Below are 17548 nucleotides of genomic sequence, written 5' to 3'. Positions count from 1 at the left end.
AAAGGTTTTTCAATTATATTATGGTATTTAATTATAATTGAATATCAATTATAATTGAGAAAATGCTGCGGAAAATATTTGAGTTACTAGAATAATACTACGATTATACTGAATATTTTGATGATTATTTTCGCGTTATTCCGATGGCCATATGCCCATGCGAAAAACTCAATATTTCTCAAAAAAAATAAAAACGCGTTATTCCTTTAGTAAATTCGCATATTTTGCCATTAATACTCCATCCTTCACCGCTTCACCACACCTCTCTCTGTAAAGCGATGCTAGTAGAAGCATAGTATAATGAAAGGATAGTAAGCCACTAAGCCAGTGTAGTGCTTTTTTCGATTCTGTTGATGTTGAGCGCCATCTAGTTGTACTCACGTTTTACTCGAATTTTACTGTCAAAAATTGGCCCGTAAAGTGGAGCCCTCTGAAAAAATCGGTGTTATTTTGAAGAACTAAAATATTTTAAATAGAGTGGTCAGAAGATTTCTATATTTTGATATTTTTTCTGCTCTGTAATAAGCATTTACGCCAGTGGCATGTATTTGTGAACTTAATAATAACATAAAAATTGTTGGCAATGTCATGCGACCCCTTTTCAACCACTCCACTGAATGAATTATCGTATTATTTCTGCTCCATCTATAGCTCATGATTCAGTGCCATCTATTATCGAGTTACTTCTCCAAATCCAACTACAGTAGCGACCCCTGGTGACTATTTCCTTGCCGTCAAACGTCGGTTGGCTTACTATCCTTTCCTTATTCTATGGTAGAAGCTACGTTAGGGCCATAGACAAACTAATCTAGAGAACTAGTTTATTTAGGTGAGGGCCAGTCCATATTAGGTCTATGCTCTCTAATAATATACCTAACCAAACTTAACTTCACAGTGACAACCTTAGAACATAAAATACCAGGAAGAAACATTAGGCGATATTCCTTTGTTAAAACTAGTGAACGGAAATCCGCCATTAGATGCCTTCCATGATTCAATTCTCAGTCAATATTATGGTGGGTTTATGCACTATTGCTAAGAACTCAGACTAAACCTAAGAACTAAGAATTGAACGCTAACTAATCAATGAGGGCGTTTATTACTGCGTTCGGCAAATCCCCACCGGTGCGGAGCGTGCGGTGTAAGGTGTAAACGGTTGATAGGTCACGTGACCACGGAGCAATACGCTCTATTAGTGTGACGTCACACACCGCCATTTTTAGTTCTCCTGTCAGTGTTCGGAATCAAATAAATTGTCATTCAAATTAGTTCTGTATCGTTGAAGGAATTGGCTTTTTTTTTTCATAAATAAGAGTATTTGAGGAACGATTTCAGTATTAATTGATAGACAGAAGGAACGAGGATAATACCAGTAAGTTGGAGTCCTGTATCATTCCCCAGATTTTGTAAAAAGCCGTGTTTATTAGTTGAACTTCAAGTTCAAACTTACTGGCATTAATCTCGTGCTTTCTGTCTATCAATTAATAGTAGAATCGTTCCTTAAATCATCTTATTTATCAAAATAAGCCAATTTCTTAAACGACAACGTATTAATTTGAATGACAATTTGTTTGTTTGGATTCCGAACACTGACAGGAAAACTAAAATGGTGGTGTGTGACATCATAACTAATAGAGCGTATTGGTGCGTACGTGATTTGCCGAACGATGACGGAGCTAACGGAGCTGATAGCGAAGAATTTTTGAATGTGTTTTGTGAAAAGAAAAAAAGCAATTTCATCGATTGAAATTATTGGAGACAGACAGACTAGATCTAATTTGTCTCTCTCGTGATATCAGGATGTATTCTACATAATAGGGATGGGAATACCGGTTACTCACCAGTCGCGTTACATTCGCGACCGCTCCAAAATACCGCGATTTTGTAACTGTGGTTACAGATAACAAAACCGTAGGCGATTGCAACTAAGTTGAGTACCAGCGACGGAGGAACGAAGGAAACGAGACCGTTGGGATACCTAGACTATTTGTGGACTGTCCTGTTGAATGATAATTCATTGTTCATTGAGTTTCTACGTAATTTTAGAAGAACGTATGCAAGCATAACAAAATCATAAAACCATAAAAATGTTTTGGTGGCTCAGAATAACAACAAAGGTTAGAATCTTCGAAGGGCACCTCATCAAAAACAGATGGTGTAAACTCCAGTGAAAATAAACCATCATCGGGTAATCAAGGTATTAAGTGGAAGCAATGTGTATCTGGAATTTCATTGGCAAATTGACTGAATATTACAAATTGATAGAAACTCATTTCACATAATAGTAATATCTAGAATCGATTTTTTGTTTACCGTTATTTTACAGAGAATTTCTTAGTATATTTTCATTTACGATTGAGAATAAGGTTCAATTGTTGAAAGTAATCTCGGACTAACTAATTTACATTTGCTGCAACCAATTTTTATGGAAGAAATAATCAAAAAATATAAAAAAAAACATCGAAAATATTGAAAATCAGTAATCGAATTGTTTAGTTCTAATTCTGGAAGATACTATAGAAATCAAAATAAAAAACACAATGGCAAAAACGATTTTTACGAAGTTAATGGAAGGTAAAGGAATTTCTTCTCATTGAACATGGCGCAAATGAATGAAAAAATGATAGCAGGAGTTTTTAGGCGATCATAAATGAATTTAGTTTTGTAGAAGGCACTAGCGTCCTATTTTTTTTCACAAATATGAAAGTCAATGCCAGTACGCACAACACTGTAGTTGCTGTAGACGTGGTATTCAACGTGAAACCTTAATGAGGTATCCATATTTACCAAACCTCGTTCAAATATCCCAAACGGTTTCGATGTAATTATTCGAAGTCCGGTGCCGGTACGCCGTAACTATCGTTACTTTGGAACCGGTTACTTTACGTTTGTGGAACGCGCGACTACGTTACTCAAAAATACCGTTCCAAAATCGCGGTATTGAAATACCGTCCCATCCCTACTACATAATGTGTTCATCTTGAAAGAGTTGAAAGGAGATAATCCTGAGGATATTGTTGATTAACCACTTATTGAAAAAGTTGGAAATTTTGTAGATATCGAGAATATGCATAATCAATCAGGGAACCAATTAGAAGAGAGTAAAAGGAATATTATAATATATTCTTTGAACATGGAAGAAAGATTTCTTCGCTGAGATATAATGGACTAGTTTAGTGATGTTGATAATACTATATTTGACACGATAGAATTAAAAGATAGAGCAAAACTGATAAATCAGTGAAAAAATTTTGAAAATCCATCAATAAATGACTGAGAAATAGATTATTTAAATTTACGTATTTTAGCGCGGAACGTCTTTGGTCTCCGACTCGTCTGTGACGTCACGCCACTTGCCTGTGATCGCTACACCATAAATTACGTTTAAATACTTAGCCGCGCCAAGGCTCTCGTGCCGTTTGTTGTTGTACAGTGTAGTTTTAACTCGAGTTTTGTTTTTATGTCACCATAATGGAAGAAGGCTTCGTGAAAGGACAAAGTTTTTTTACTCAATAACTTATTTCAAACCAAATTTTTATTATCAGAAATAGACAGCTAGTACTGATACTGATACTGATAGGTACTTACATCAAAATGATCTTCACACACATATGAAGTAGTTTTAGGTCCAATTAAGTCACGCCTTATTAATTTGCACCACTTCTTCCTTTGATTCATGTCATTTGGTACATGAAAAAACAATTTATTGGGATTTTTTAATTGTCGTGCTTGCACACATAGGCACAATACAATATTTGTAGGATTTTTTTCTTATTTCAGCCATCGTGTAACGAACAAAACACGACACGAACGGCACAAGTGATTGTACACCATTGAATTCGTAAGCACTCTGCGAATACCAGTCGCCTCGTGTAAGTGGCGTGACGTCACACACTAGACTATGAAATTATTCTTCCAAGCGCAAATTCAAAGTCCCATAACTTTTTCATATCTAGAGATATTTCAATGATTCTTCCACATTTTTGTTTTATTTTACTTGAATTTTTAGAATTAATCCTTAACAAAAAAAATGAAAACTAGTCCATTATGTACTTCGTAAAATAAACCTATTTTTGATAATAATATTCGTTTCCTAATTGCTTTCAACATATACAAACATAAGAAAAAACTCTAAGTATATAAAAAGATTTTGCATAATATAAAGCTTATAATTTATGATTTTATATTTCCAAAATTCTCAGATTCGTGCATGATGTTTAAAAATAACCAATGCATGTACCTATTTTCAAACCAATCATTAATTTTTATGTAATTTGTATTTGGCGTTTTTCTTCTCTTCATTTTTATGTTAATATTATTGTAATCTATGTTCCATAGTTCGCACCCTTTTCTCCGTCTATCTAGGCGGTGCATTCGGTTGACATTTACCGAACGCAGAAAAGTACAGACAGTTTGGTGCTGCGATAACAAAAGACCATTTGAATTCAAATTCAAAACTATAGGAAAACCACTCATTTCAAACTTCCCGCGTTTGTCGAGTTTGTTCGAGAACCAGACGCCAGGAGCTGTTTCAAACTTAGAATATAGATATTATTAATGTTCTGAGATTTAAAATAATTCGCTTTAGGGGGGGGAGTGTAGGATACGCTAAAACGGACCAAATATTTGGACCCGAAGTTCATGAGTTACAGGTACTCCCAAAGATCCTAAATGAAAAGTAACTGTCATGCGTGAGAATGCCGAGGATTCCAGGATACGCTAAAACGGACCAAATATTTGGACCTGAAGCTCATGAGTTACAGAAACTCCCAAAGATCCTAAATGAAAAGTAACTGTCATGCGCGAGAATGCCGAGAATTCCCTTCAAATACGATTTTGACGCGATGTTATTTTGTTCCAAACAACAACAAAATTTACATTTTCTGTTGTTTCCCATTTTAATTGCAGAGACGATGAAACAGGTAGGTATATATGTAGAATTTTCCAAAATTCGTCTTTAATTGAGCTTTCTTTGTAAATGAAATTTGGTATTATTATATCAACAGCTACAAAAATATACAAAATCTTCTGCAGACCAATTTTTGAATATAAACACATTATACAGAACTGAACTAGTGTCAATAAGGGAAAGACTGCAAAAATTTCCAAGGAAACTCTTCTAAAGTCTACACAACATTGAACTGAAGTGACCATTGATGCGAATATGATATAGAAGTTGTTTATTATTATTATATTTATTTGTAGGTTGTGATTTGATAAAATGAAAGAGAATTTTGTATGATTAGATTGAATTGAAAGTGCCCTTTTGTTACGATGAATAAGTATTCAAATTAAAGCTTCTTAATTATTTTATGTGAATTAAGAAATTTATTGTTGGTAATAATGGATTGAACTTTAAGAAATTACATTAAAACATCTAGAAATGGATTTTTAAAAGTACTACTAGCATGTTTTATAATAGGATTAGTTTGACATTTCACCTTGTTAATAATTTCAAAATTTAAATCAATGTGTTATGTGAAAGATCAGGGCAAGAAAAAGATCATTTCAAATTGTAGCATCCCTTATATTATTATATATATATAGATTATTCAGAAATCACTCATGAATCTCAAAAAAGATTTCTCTTGGGTTTTCAATACAGATAATAGGGTAATATCATTCAGTGATGATGGTTAAATAAACACTCAGGACAAAAATAAGTATATGATTAATAAAAAAAATGGAGGACCAATTTTGTCACTTGTATCATAATAAATATTAATTTAATATTTCTTTTTTTTAATAAGAAATACAAATTGTTGATTTTTAGGTTTTCTTGCACTCTATATTAATATACTGAATAGTTAACGATATTACTGGGCAGATGATCCATTACTAAAAATGCTAATGAGGTAATTTTATTTTCAGATTAGGATATAATGCATATAATGGAAATAAAATAAAGTCTGCATCAAATTCTTTACAGCATAGAGAATTTTGGCTTTTCAATACAGTTAAGAATACACTTTCATTGAGTTATTCTCAATCTAAATTACTCACTTTGATATAATTATGGGAAATTAAATCGTATAATCAATACAGGAAGTAGTTTATTGTAAGAAAACTTACAGTTGTTCAAAATTATATATGTATAATTATATTATATTATTATATATAATATATTAATTATAATTAATTTTATTAATTTATGTAAAGGATGTATATCATATTTTATTTTGATATTGACTGGTTCTTCTAGCCACATTTGAACATTGTACGTCTCTTATATGTGTAACATGCTGGTTCAGTTAGAATTTGTTACCTCGATTTTTTGTCAACCTCATTTCAATGTTCTTAATTATTTGCTATGAAGTTCTGGTAGTCTCTGCTAAAAATAAAAAAAGAATATGAATTTCTAGAAAAGTCATTTTCATAGAAGATGCATACTATTCTTTTTTTTCTTGGGAAATAGATTTGCTTATTAGTTCTTCTTGGCATTGACCCTATGTTTGGAAAATTTTCCATTGATAGTTGCAAATAATCTCCTCTTTCCTTATGGATTGAGAGTCTTCAATTGTTTTACACATTTCAGCAAATCCTAAAACAGTTGAAATAATGAATTATTCAAAAACTTGAATTGAGCTTGCTTTAACTTACATTTTCTGTGTCATTGCTTATAGATGTGAAATTTTGTGAACTAGAAATGGTTTCATCTATAAAATGTCTCACATCTTCATTATTGTTAACTTATTGATGGCTCATTAATTTCTAAATTGTTGTCATCATCTGAAACAGAATTGATTCTTTGTCCGAACATAGTAACAGCATGCAAATGCTTGCACAATATAACTTTGATGCTATTAGTGGAACACTCACATTTATATTTGTGCAAGCATATTTAACAATGATTACAATATCCTAAACCACAATCTGGATCACATGATGATATAAATTGTGTATTATAATATTTATCATCATATACAGACCTCCTCTATTAAGTCTTTCATTGTTTCTGCTTTTTTATGAGATTCTACAGAAATTTTTTGTTGATAGTTGTTGGAGTTAGGTCTTTCATTTCTCATAATTTTCATCCACATCTTCTCATCAACTATTTCTTCCAACAAATCTGATAGCTTTTCAACTCTAAAACAATGAATACTAGTAAATTGATAATTGCAAGAATAGAATTATGTATAATACCTTATTTTCTTTTCCTTCTATTTTATTAGATTTCAGATATTTATTCATGATCTCTATCGCCATATTTGTATGAATACCTGCTCCTATTCTTTAACAATAGGCCACATCATTATTCTCTGTTGGTTTTGGAAGTAATGACTTAAAAATATCCATGATTATTGATTAGTTTCGTTAGAAACAATCTGCCAAATTCTGCTTACCTTTTCAGATAATTTAGGAATTTGGGTAAAATTTGTTCTTCCTCATTAACCAATATATTTGTATGAATATACATAATATAAATACGAGGGGGCGTTAAAGTAAAGAATTACCCTATAACACTTTTTCACTTGAAAAATTCGAATATTCCCAAATAGAGGCAAATCTATCATTGTATTGTCAGTGTCACTGTGTCTATTCATGATTTCATGAAAATTGACATGTGTCAAGTAATGATTTTAGTTGGGGATTTTACAGAGCTTGGGAACTCGAGGATGTACGACGCAGCCGATTCACGAAGATACCCGAATCATCGATCGGGTCCAAATATTTGGTCCGTTTTAGCGTATCCTGGGGAGTGTCTCATCTATGGTATCTGCATAGTGCATAAAGAAATTATTTGTCTATGGGTATATGTGATATGTGTATCTTGTTTATGTTTGTTAGAATTTTCAACTAAATTTTCACCATGGACAAAATTAAAGATATTTTGTTTGAAGATGACAACATAAAAAATAATCCACTGCGATGTGTTGTATGTAGAAACTTTTTATCCATACCTCCAATTCTCCACAATGATGCTTTCGGAAACATTTGTGGAAGAGAAAATTGTAATAAATTTGCAACTTCCAATATTTATTTTTATCGACAAAGTGCTTATGAAGCATTAGCACGATTTCTGGATTTTCCTTGTAAGAATAAAGAAAACGGATGCCAAGAACGATTACCATGGGGCGAAATATTGGAACACGAAAAAATTTGTGAGTTTGTAGGTTCACTGCATTGTCCCTTTTCTACCAACCAATTCGAACATTTGGATAATGAGTTATGTTACTGGACAGGAAACACTGACAACTTATTGGATCATTTGGAAGAAATGCATTTAACCCATAAATTTAATGATATTTTAGAGTTCGATTTAAAAAATGATTTAAAGAATAATCAATTATTTTATTCAAGAATTCAAGGGAGTATTGTTATTATTTTAGTACTTGTTGATAAAAAGCCCTATTCTTATTGTAGAGTATGGTCAGGTCCTGAAATTTTGAAGAATCTGAAATATAATATGGTGATTTCAACTGAAAAAAATAAAGTTCTCTCTTCTTCAAAGATGCAAAAAGCTGAATTAATTAATTCCACATTGTTCAAAAGTGTAGCAAACTATAGCTGGCTAAAAATAGATTTTGATCATATTAGGAATTTCTTCGAATGTCCACAGTCGTGGACAATCAAATTATATTTTAATGATTTTGCAATGGGTCCAGAAGTTTACTGTGATCCTACATTATTGTTGTTGAATAACATTAAATGTGATAGTTGCAACCAGGCATTGTGTTATACAATTTTTGTTTGTAAAACTAATAATCATTCTCTATGTGAAAAATGTATACTTAGGTGCACACCAAAAGAACCAGATCAATATTATACTTCTGGATATCAGGATCAATACCAACAGTCAACTCTTATTAAAAGAGGAACTAAAAGTAAAAATGCATCAGATTTTGTAGCACCCAATTTATCATCAAATTCATTTGATCCAAAAATCTTGCAAAATATCGAGGATAATTATTCATGTCATTTGTGCAAAACAGCAACTAACAAGCAAATTTATAAAAATTTGGCTCTGGAAAAATTGAAATCTGTTGTTGATCAATCATTTAAACATTGCAAACTGTGTATGAAAAAAGTTGATTGTCTCTCTTCTCATATAAACATCAATCACAATGGATCAATTCACCAACTAAATCAATGCCACAGCAATTTCTCTTCAGAACATTATGTTTTTTCTTTTGATCATAATATTTTTCTTCTTACCAAAAAAAAAGAAAGTAGAGGGTTTTCATTCTCAGTACAGTGCTTGGAAACGAGAGAGATTTTATATAAATATGAACTAAAGTTAATGAATTCTAAAACTTCGTATTCTGCAATCACCTTCAGTGATTTTTGCTACCCTGAAAATACTGATCTAAATTCATCACATCTGACTTTTGTACCTAATAATTTTCTGAGGACAATTCTCCCTTATGTAAATAATATAGACTTTAAAATGAGTATTTCTAAAATGTGAAATTGGTACTTATTATATTATATATATATATATATATATATATATATATATATATTTATATTATATATTAAAACTAGATTTAGATATGGAGCCAGAATATGCCTTATATTTTTCTTATCAATTTATAATTTTAGGAGTGCTTTTGATAATATTTTGAATGTGAAATCTGAATACCACTATATGTTTAGTTTGAGTTTCTTTTTTGTATACATTGAAATAATAAAGGTAATGTTAAAATCATTCCTGGAGAACTATTATATTACTCAGCCAATTTTGGAAGACTCATTTCAAATTGATTTTGTTTCAGTTATTTCAAAGAAAGTTTGTCCAAGATGAGGATGAAATAGCATTAAGAAACAGTAAAAAGAAAAGAGATACAAGATTGATTTTTGTTAAGTTTATTTAACAATGCATCATCGACAACTAAGGTCATTAGCTAAAGATTCATTTTGTTACCTTTCCATGTGTAAAAGCAGATTTATTTATTCATTTATTCAATATTCAACAGCCTGAGCCAATTACAGAATGGGAAAAAAAATTGCAAGAAATGAAACCTTATTCAACTAAATACATTCCATGTGAAAAATAAAAACAAAAGAAATCGAAGCAAAGTGCCCACATCTAGCTCCACATTTTATAATTTGATTCAAACTATGATCCAAGAATAGTCTTACTTTATAAGAGATGGTCTACTCTCGAAAATATAAAAAACAAAAAATATTGAACATCCTCGCCACGGACTGCTTGATCGCCGCGATCTCGCCAGCGAAACTTTTGCGGGATAGAAATCAACAACGGGATATGAAGGAGTGCATACCGCACACCGGTACGAATAGAACGCATGTGAATTAATTTCGGTTCCCGCAGTTCGCACAGTAGTTTTGTCTTAGTAATATCGCGTTGGTGTGCATGCTTTGCAATCTGCCCTCTAACGCATTGCTTCCGCTCCCGAAGTATGCGTTGGTCTGTTTATACCTTAAATCGAAACTCAATTTTTTGGACGACGTGCTCGCTGCGAGATAGCAGCGAGCTCGCCTCGATATGATCGCTCGTATGCATCGAGACTATCGCTTGTGTGTATCGAGACTAAGGCTCGATGCACACGGGCGATTCTCGCCTCGATTTAGCGGATCAAAGAAACCAATGGTACGATTCGCCACTAGCCGCCGGCAATCGCCAGGGACTGCTTGATCGCTGCGAGAAAATCTCGCTAGCGGTTAAGCAGTACACGTGAATGAATTGGGTGGTTCACACGAATGATATCTAGCCAGATGCATCCATACTTGAAGGAGACAAAGTACTGAAGATTTGTAGGGGGAAAACATCGTCCGTGTGAATCGAGATTCAATTTTCTGGACGACGTGCTCGCTGCGATATCGCAACGTGCACACCGCGAGACGATCGCTCGTGTACATCGAGGCTAACTCAAAAATCGCCTCTGCATTCTTTTCAAACCAGAAATGTGAACATTGTTCCCCGGGTTCCACACATCGCACGCGTACTCAAACTTTGACCTCACGAGAGCGTTCAACAAAACGAAGAGCGATCCAGAATCGATTTAGAACTCCTCACCAGAAAGCCAAGCGCCTTGAATCCACAAGATATAACCATCAGACCCACGTGGGGTGTGAAAGTCAATCTCGAATTAAATACAACACCCAAATCTCTGTACTCATCCTCTCTAGAAAGAATGTGACCGTTAATGTTATATTGAAACTCGATTGGTGCCATCCTTCGACTGAATTAACTTGAGCAACGTTGCTCAAGTTAATTCAGTCGAAAGCCCTGACATCAGGTCAGCGCTTCCTTCATTTTATTCATATTAAATAAAATGAAGGAAGCGCTGACCTTTTGTCAGGGCTTTCGACGCTTGTTCATTTATGCCACAATTACCACCTTGGACACAGAACTGTGTTCAGATGTATCCAGGTGCGCATAAATTACGAGCGCTAAATAGCTCCTGACTTAATACCGGTGCTTTCTACGCAGGGCTGCCGACAGATATTTTAGCGCCCCCAAAATAAAATTTCGCCGCCTTGCTTTATCTAATTTATATGAATTTTCTTTAAAGCAGCTTCTCTCATTCTTCTAAGGCATTTTATCGATTTCATATTAAATTGTATTTTAACTTAAAATCAACTTGTCAAATTTGTCGTGCATTATTTAAAAGTACGACGCTCTTTAGTTAAAAGACGACGTAGTTCTTGCAGATGCAAAAAGTCTTGTTTTATAATAAGAAGCACAGAACACAAATAAGTAGGATTGTGTAACAAATTGTGATAGGAATTCAATACCATAGACCTAATATCACATGGACAGGCCCTAACGAGACTTTCACGAAGAGTTCGCGTCAGGCTGAATATGAAAGAGAGAGATGCAGCTAGATGAGTCAATGTCAAAATCATATGACCAAAACATTGGACTTACGTTTGGAAAATCTTGAATTTTTCTTTTATTCTGAATGAAACTCATTGTTATTTTGATATACTGGAATTCTAGCAATGTAAACGAGGGTTAGAATTGCTTGAAATCTTTCTTATATTAATCTATTTTCGACTATCAAAAGTTTAATTTTTGTTTGAGAATTTATGGAAAAAGCTATAATAAATAATATTTTTATTATTTATATACCAAGAAAGGAAAGCATTTTTTCCTTAGGTATGTATATAGTCTTTTCTACTACTTTTAAGGTCGTCATTTTTATCAGTCAGGGAGGAAAATGGTACTTCTACTCCTGCCGGGAGGAAAACATTTTTCCTTCCTTCTTTAGGGGCGAGAATGAAGTTTTCTATTAAGATAGTAGAAAAAATATATTTTTTATTATATCGCAACTCAAAATGAGAATAATTTTCATATATTTTTATCAAGTGAAAATCGTTATATTATGTTATTATTGAGTGAAGATAATCATTCTTTCAAATGTTTGGTTGGAATTATCAATTCAATATAGACTAATTCTTAAATATAACCATTTAAAGATTCAAAATAAAAGTATACTGCTTAGTAATCACCTATTTGTGTTGTTCTATTTTATTACTTTGGCTTTCGACAACCAAAATTCTAAGTACAAATATTATTGATGGTAGAATGAAAAATCATTTTTACAAACAATTTTATCGTTTAAATACAATCAGTTATGTCTATTACATTTCATTCTTCAATTTTGTATTACTTCCAACTAGTTTAGTTCAAGTCACTTATCAATTTGATAATAGTAAAATCTTTCAAAAAATTGTTTCCAGATAACATAGGCAATTAAAAAAAAGAGAGTTTATGAAGAATTGTATTCATTAAGTTTTTATTGCTGTTCAAAATGCATTATTACAATAAATGATTCAAAAAATGGTCCAACTCTAGCCTATCAGCGCATGAGGAAGAACATATTCGCAGTCGGATTTCTCACTCTCCACTAAGGAGGATATTCACTCTTCCAATCATTTAATATCCAGGATATTGAAAAATATCAGGATTGAGCTCTACCTCTTCTTAGTTCTAAACTCCTCCAAATCTTGAAATTTATGGATCTTCTTCTCCTTATCTCTCCAAGGATCAGTTATGATACATTCATTTTTCCTGAAAAATACATATCATAACGTTATAAGTTGTTGTTCTCATACGTTAAAAGTAATTTTCAACTAAATAACAATTCAAGATACCCATTTTCAGCCTTTCAGTGAATGGGCTTCTCTAAAGATGAATTTTTAAGCCACGGCACAGAATATGTTCCTCATTTAGTATGGCAATCTAAAAAACTGAAAATTTCAAACTATTTGAGCTTTAAATTTGATTTTTCTTGAATTGAACTTACATTATTATTGTTTAAATCACACCTAGTACCATAAGTATTTATGGACTTGTCTGTACCAAACCAACTGTTGTGTTCTTAAGATCAATAATATCATGTCTTATTTCCATTCTATGTCTTATTGTATCATTTGGTATCATGTCCCTTTCAGATTTTGTAGCTGCTGTCCACTTCAGAGCTGTATGTTATTATGCTCCTAACTATTTAGTAAATTTTTTCTTATTATTCAAATTTATGTCTTTAATCGATAATATCCTATTTAACATTGAGATTATTGGATTTCTTTGGATGTTTCTCTCAGATATTACTTCGTCTAGTGTTCCATTCTTGGAAATCCTCATTCCCAGGTTTCTAATTTCTAGTATTTCTAATATTAGTATTCAATCTGGGGGGAAAATCTTCCATGGCAGCAGCAGAGGATTTTGATATTATAAACAGTTGTACCGTATCTGGTTGCCCCATCTCTTGCTGGTCCTGTTCAATTTCTTTTGCAATAATTATTTATATGAATGAATAAAATAAGGGACGGAAAATAAATAGATATTTCACATCCATAAAAAATAAAATATTAATGTACCTTCAATATTATCTTCAAGACATTTATCTCCATAATTTAATCTCTCAGGCATATAATTGGAGAAACTGAAGGAATAACATCTTTTTTCAGAGTTTTTGTACCATGAATATTAATAATTCATGTTGATGAAAACGGTTGCTGCATATTTTCAACAAGGAAAAAGGGTTGAAATCAATTCTTCTTCAGCTTTCATTCACTGTTCCCTTAATTTGTCATCCTTTGGAAAACTGTGAACTGATATTTCCTTTATGTATGAATTCAGAGGGTATTAAAAGAGATAAATACTTACGAATGAAATTTCAACTTTTGGCTTTTTTCTATTCTCGCTGTACAATTGAAGGCTGCACGAGTGTGAGGCATTTTATTTGAAAATTAGTTCTTTTGGTGCTTTGAATTTCGCAATAGCAGATGGATTCTAGAAAAACATGAGCTTTCGATTAATTTTCAAGATGAAATCGGCCTTTCAATAAGTTTCATGAACTTATTGAAATCCGATAAAGGTTTCACGGAATACTTACCTCTAATTCCTTTTATTAGAATGTTCAACACTTTTACAAATCGAATCAATCAGATTAACTATGTGTTCAATTCAGAATGAGAGAAAAATTAGCGATTTTCTGAATGTGAGTTCAATGTTTTGATCATATGATTTTGACATTGACTCATCTAGCTCCATCTCTCTCTTTCATATGCGGCATGCCAGAATTTCTCTCTAAGGGCCTGTCCATTTGATATTAGGTCTATGTTCAATACTCATTGCACGCTCTATGAATGCACGGAATCATTCAATCATTGGCGCCAATATTCAATATTTGTTGGTTATGAAATTTTTGTTTTGATTCAGATGGATCCTGAAGAAGTTGAATTTATTGGAGAAAAGGAATATGTAGTTATAGTTCCAACATTCAATTATAAAGCAATTCAATTGATATCTGGAGATATTGGGCCTTTCAGAGCAGGTTTGCCTATTAAAATACCACTTTGGATTGCCATCAATTTGAAACAACAGCAAATTTGTAAGATAGAGCAGCCTGATTGGATGGATATAGAGTATTTAGAGAACCTTAAAGAAACCGAAAAAAATGCACCGTAATGAATTATAGTATTTGCTTTTGTTTTGAAGTTTACTTTATCGTAATCGTATTTCAGTACATTTACAAAAATGCCCAACGAGCACTATATGGCTGTAACCAAGGCTTTATTGAAGAATGCTCCAGATGATCTAATCAGGGCAAATGAAGTAAGAACACTAGTGAAAGATATATGGGATATAAGAATGTCAAAATTAAGATCCTCAGTTGATTTGCTTATAAAAAATATGTCTTCTTATGCTGCTGTTGATAACTTAACAATGATGGAAATCAATTCAATGAGACCTCTTCTACCACATGCCTTAGATCAAATTCATAGAATGAAAAAGGTGAGTTTTACAAAAAAAGTTTTGTAGGGATAAATTCTTTAATAATCAATCATTCTGTGTTACCTATGATAAAAATGAAGAACTGCTCAAAAATTATTATCTAACAAAATTGGTATATTGATTATACAATATTTTATCATTTATCTGCTATGATAAATAGAAAAAAACTACCAAATATATTGCATATAAGAATTGAAATATGAATCAATATTATATTTGAAATGGCACATATTTCAAAAGACTGCAAGATACAAGTTTGACAAAAGCTGCCCGCCAAATAACATATCATTCGTTTTTTTTTTTTTTTTTCGAATTTTTCCTTTCTGAAGAAATCACATGGTAAAAATGTTTTGAAAAATAATTCAAGTTTGTATAAAAATAATGACAAAATGTAAAAAAGTATATAAAATACCTAATAGAATATCTAGATAATTATAATTATGAGGGATGTTTAATCGACTAAAAGATGGATATACACAGAATAGGTTTATTATCACAATGAAATATTGATATAAACTGTCACTTAAATCATACAATAAAAACAGTCTTGTGGAATCACAATATCTGCGAAATTAATTGGCCAATTAGGTAATAATGTTAAGATAATAAACACCTTCAAATAACCTGTTTCGAACTTTAATATAATATTTTCAAAAAATTTGACTGATGAAATGTTGAAATATAAGAGCGTTTGCATTCCGTGTAAGATTTCATTTGTTTTTTACAAGTTGATCACGGATGATAATAAAGTTTTACTCATTCAAATATTGTATAAATAATGATAAAAATGTGAGATAAAATGGGGTCATACAAAATGTGTCAGAATATGGTTAATCCTTAGCAAATTGCAAGATGTCAATTTTAAAAGTTACCTGTGTGTGGATAACACAACGGTATACCAACACAACTTTTAGCATACTGTACGAAGCGACACAATTCCACCCAAAGAATTGTAACTTGAGTTTTATAGCTACCTCTACCTCCTGCAAAAATTATTTGTTATTTGAAGAACTAACTGAAGATAATCAGGGGTTGGATAAGAAATTACATAGTTGTTTAATATAGCAGAAAGAATAAAATGTATTGCTTTGTAAATGTCTAACGATTTTTCTCATTCTACCAATATTTGGTGCAATCTTCTTCATACATTTAATAGAAAAAAATAATCAAAATACAATTGATTCCAAAACCAGTGGGTTTGTTATAAAAAAATGAGGACAGCACTGCCGTTAAGTCGACAGATTTTGATTTTAGCGCTCCTTCATTCCATAAAGTTCATACGCTTCAGTGCTTTTCCCATATGTGTTCGATGTTTAATTGAATTTTCTATGATACTAAGGCTCGTTTCACATCAACACGATGCCATACCGGTATTCGATTCATTTCATTTCGTCCATTGAAATTATTGTAGACGGATAGATTAGATTTAATTTGTATCCTCGTGATATCAGGATGTATTCTACATAATAATGATGGTTTTTACATTTATCCGGCACGAGTTGTGATCGTAGGAACAGCACACGGCAGTCGTAACGACTTGTAATGGCAGCCGTGCCATCCATTGAAGATGAAACAGTTCCATCTACAAAACGCAAAAATGTTTGTGAGACGACAGTTGTGTCGTCTCACGGTTTCTCTTTGGATCATTTCATTTTCACAAAAAATTTTGCGTTTTCTTCGTAATTTCGTGAACTTTTTGTTTTTAAGGCATGGCAAAAGTACACATTGAAGCCCTTATAAATAAGTGAAGTTCATGAGCGATTTTTGTAAGACATCAAAACTAGTAATGCTCATCATAAGTAATTAAAAAATTTTTCGTCTTCTCTCAGTTTCGTGTGAAGTACGAAAAATGCCCCGACCTTGTTTCTTCGCATATTAATTGGATGAACCCAGTAAATTTTCTTATTTCGTCGAAAAGGTTCAACGATGCCGGACATTTGTCGTGTATAGGAGAAAATTCGAACGATGATGTTGTCGTGCTGAAAACCGTGTCGTGTTCATTTGAAGCTAACGGAATTACACGCCTATACAATATTTTGCATGCATGAAGCTTATTATTATTTTCAGGATCAAGTAATAGTATCATAGAATAATATTTTAAAATTAAAATTTAAAAATATTTTATTTCAGTATCAGGGGCCCACTACTGGATCTATTTCAACAAGTGCACAACAATCGAGATCGTCTTATTCTTTTAGAAGTTAATAAATAATAACTACGTTTGTAATGTATGTATACTAAATTTTGTAATTTATATTTGTATCAATAAAATGATTCAATGAATATTTTCCATTTATAAAAGAGTGAGTAGATCACACCGCTCGTAGTTCAAAAGGT

At 32.2% G+C, this 17548-nt stretch overlaps 1 protein-coding gene and 1 long non-coding RNA gene across 3 annotated transcripts; one reads left to right on the top strand and one right to left on the bottom strand.

The window, feature by feature from the left end:
- Nucleotides 1-12515: 12515 nt before the first annotated feature.
- LOC123679981 lies at nt 12516-14544 on the bottom strand. Of its 2 annotated transcripts, none has more exons than XR_006747461.1 (4): nt 14310-14544; nt 14081-14206; nt 13218-14025; nt 12516-13175 (listed from the first exon to the last, which is right to left on the bottom strand). It is a non-coding gene; the product is annotated as an uncharacterized LOC123679981 (long non-coding RNA). The 2 variants fall into 2 exon arrangements; XR_006747462.1 differs by having other exon boundaries at nt 12516-13161.
- A 33-nt stretch (nt 14545-14577) lies between these two features.
- LOC123679979 (probable DNA replication complex GINS protein PSF2) lies at nt 14578-17494 on the top strand. Its single transcript, XM_045617589.1, has 3 exons — nt 14578-14880; nt 14941-15211; nt 17342-17494. The coding sequence occupies exons 1-3, from the start codon at nt 14636-14638 to the stop codon at nt 17414-17416; spliced, it is 591 nt and encodes a 196-aa protein (XP_045473545.1). The 5' UTR covers nt 14578-14635; the 3' UTR covers nt 17417-17494.
- The last annotated feature ends 54 nt before the right edge of the window (nt 17495-17548 follow it).

Source organism: Harmonia axyridis, chromosome 5, assembly GCF_914767665.1.
Source record: "Harmonia axyridis chromosome 5, icHarAxyr1.1, whole genome shotgun sequence".
NCBI lineage: Eukaryota > Metazoa > Arthropoda > Insecta > Coleoptera > Coccinellidae > Harmonia > Harmonia axyridis.
This window is presented reverse-complemented; position numbering and strand designations above follow the sequence as displayed.

What these genes read in the sequence shown, in the direction of transcription:
- LOC123679979 (XM_045617589.1), top strand. Translation starts at nt 14,636, where the DNA reads ATGGATCCTGAAGAAGTTGAATTTATTGGAGAAAAGGAATATGTAGTT. An exon ending in GAAACCGAAAAAAATGCACC is followed by an intron (nt 14,881 to 14,940) that starts GTAATGAATTAT and finishes ATCGTATTTCAG; the next exon opens with TACATTTACAAAAATGCCCA. An exon ending in AAATTCATAGAATGAAAAAG is followed by an intron (nt 15,212 to 17,341) that starts GTGAGTTTTACA and finishes ATTTTATTTCAG; the next exon opens with TATCAGGGGCCCACTACTGG.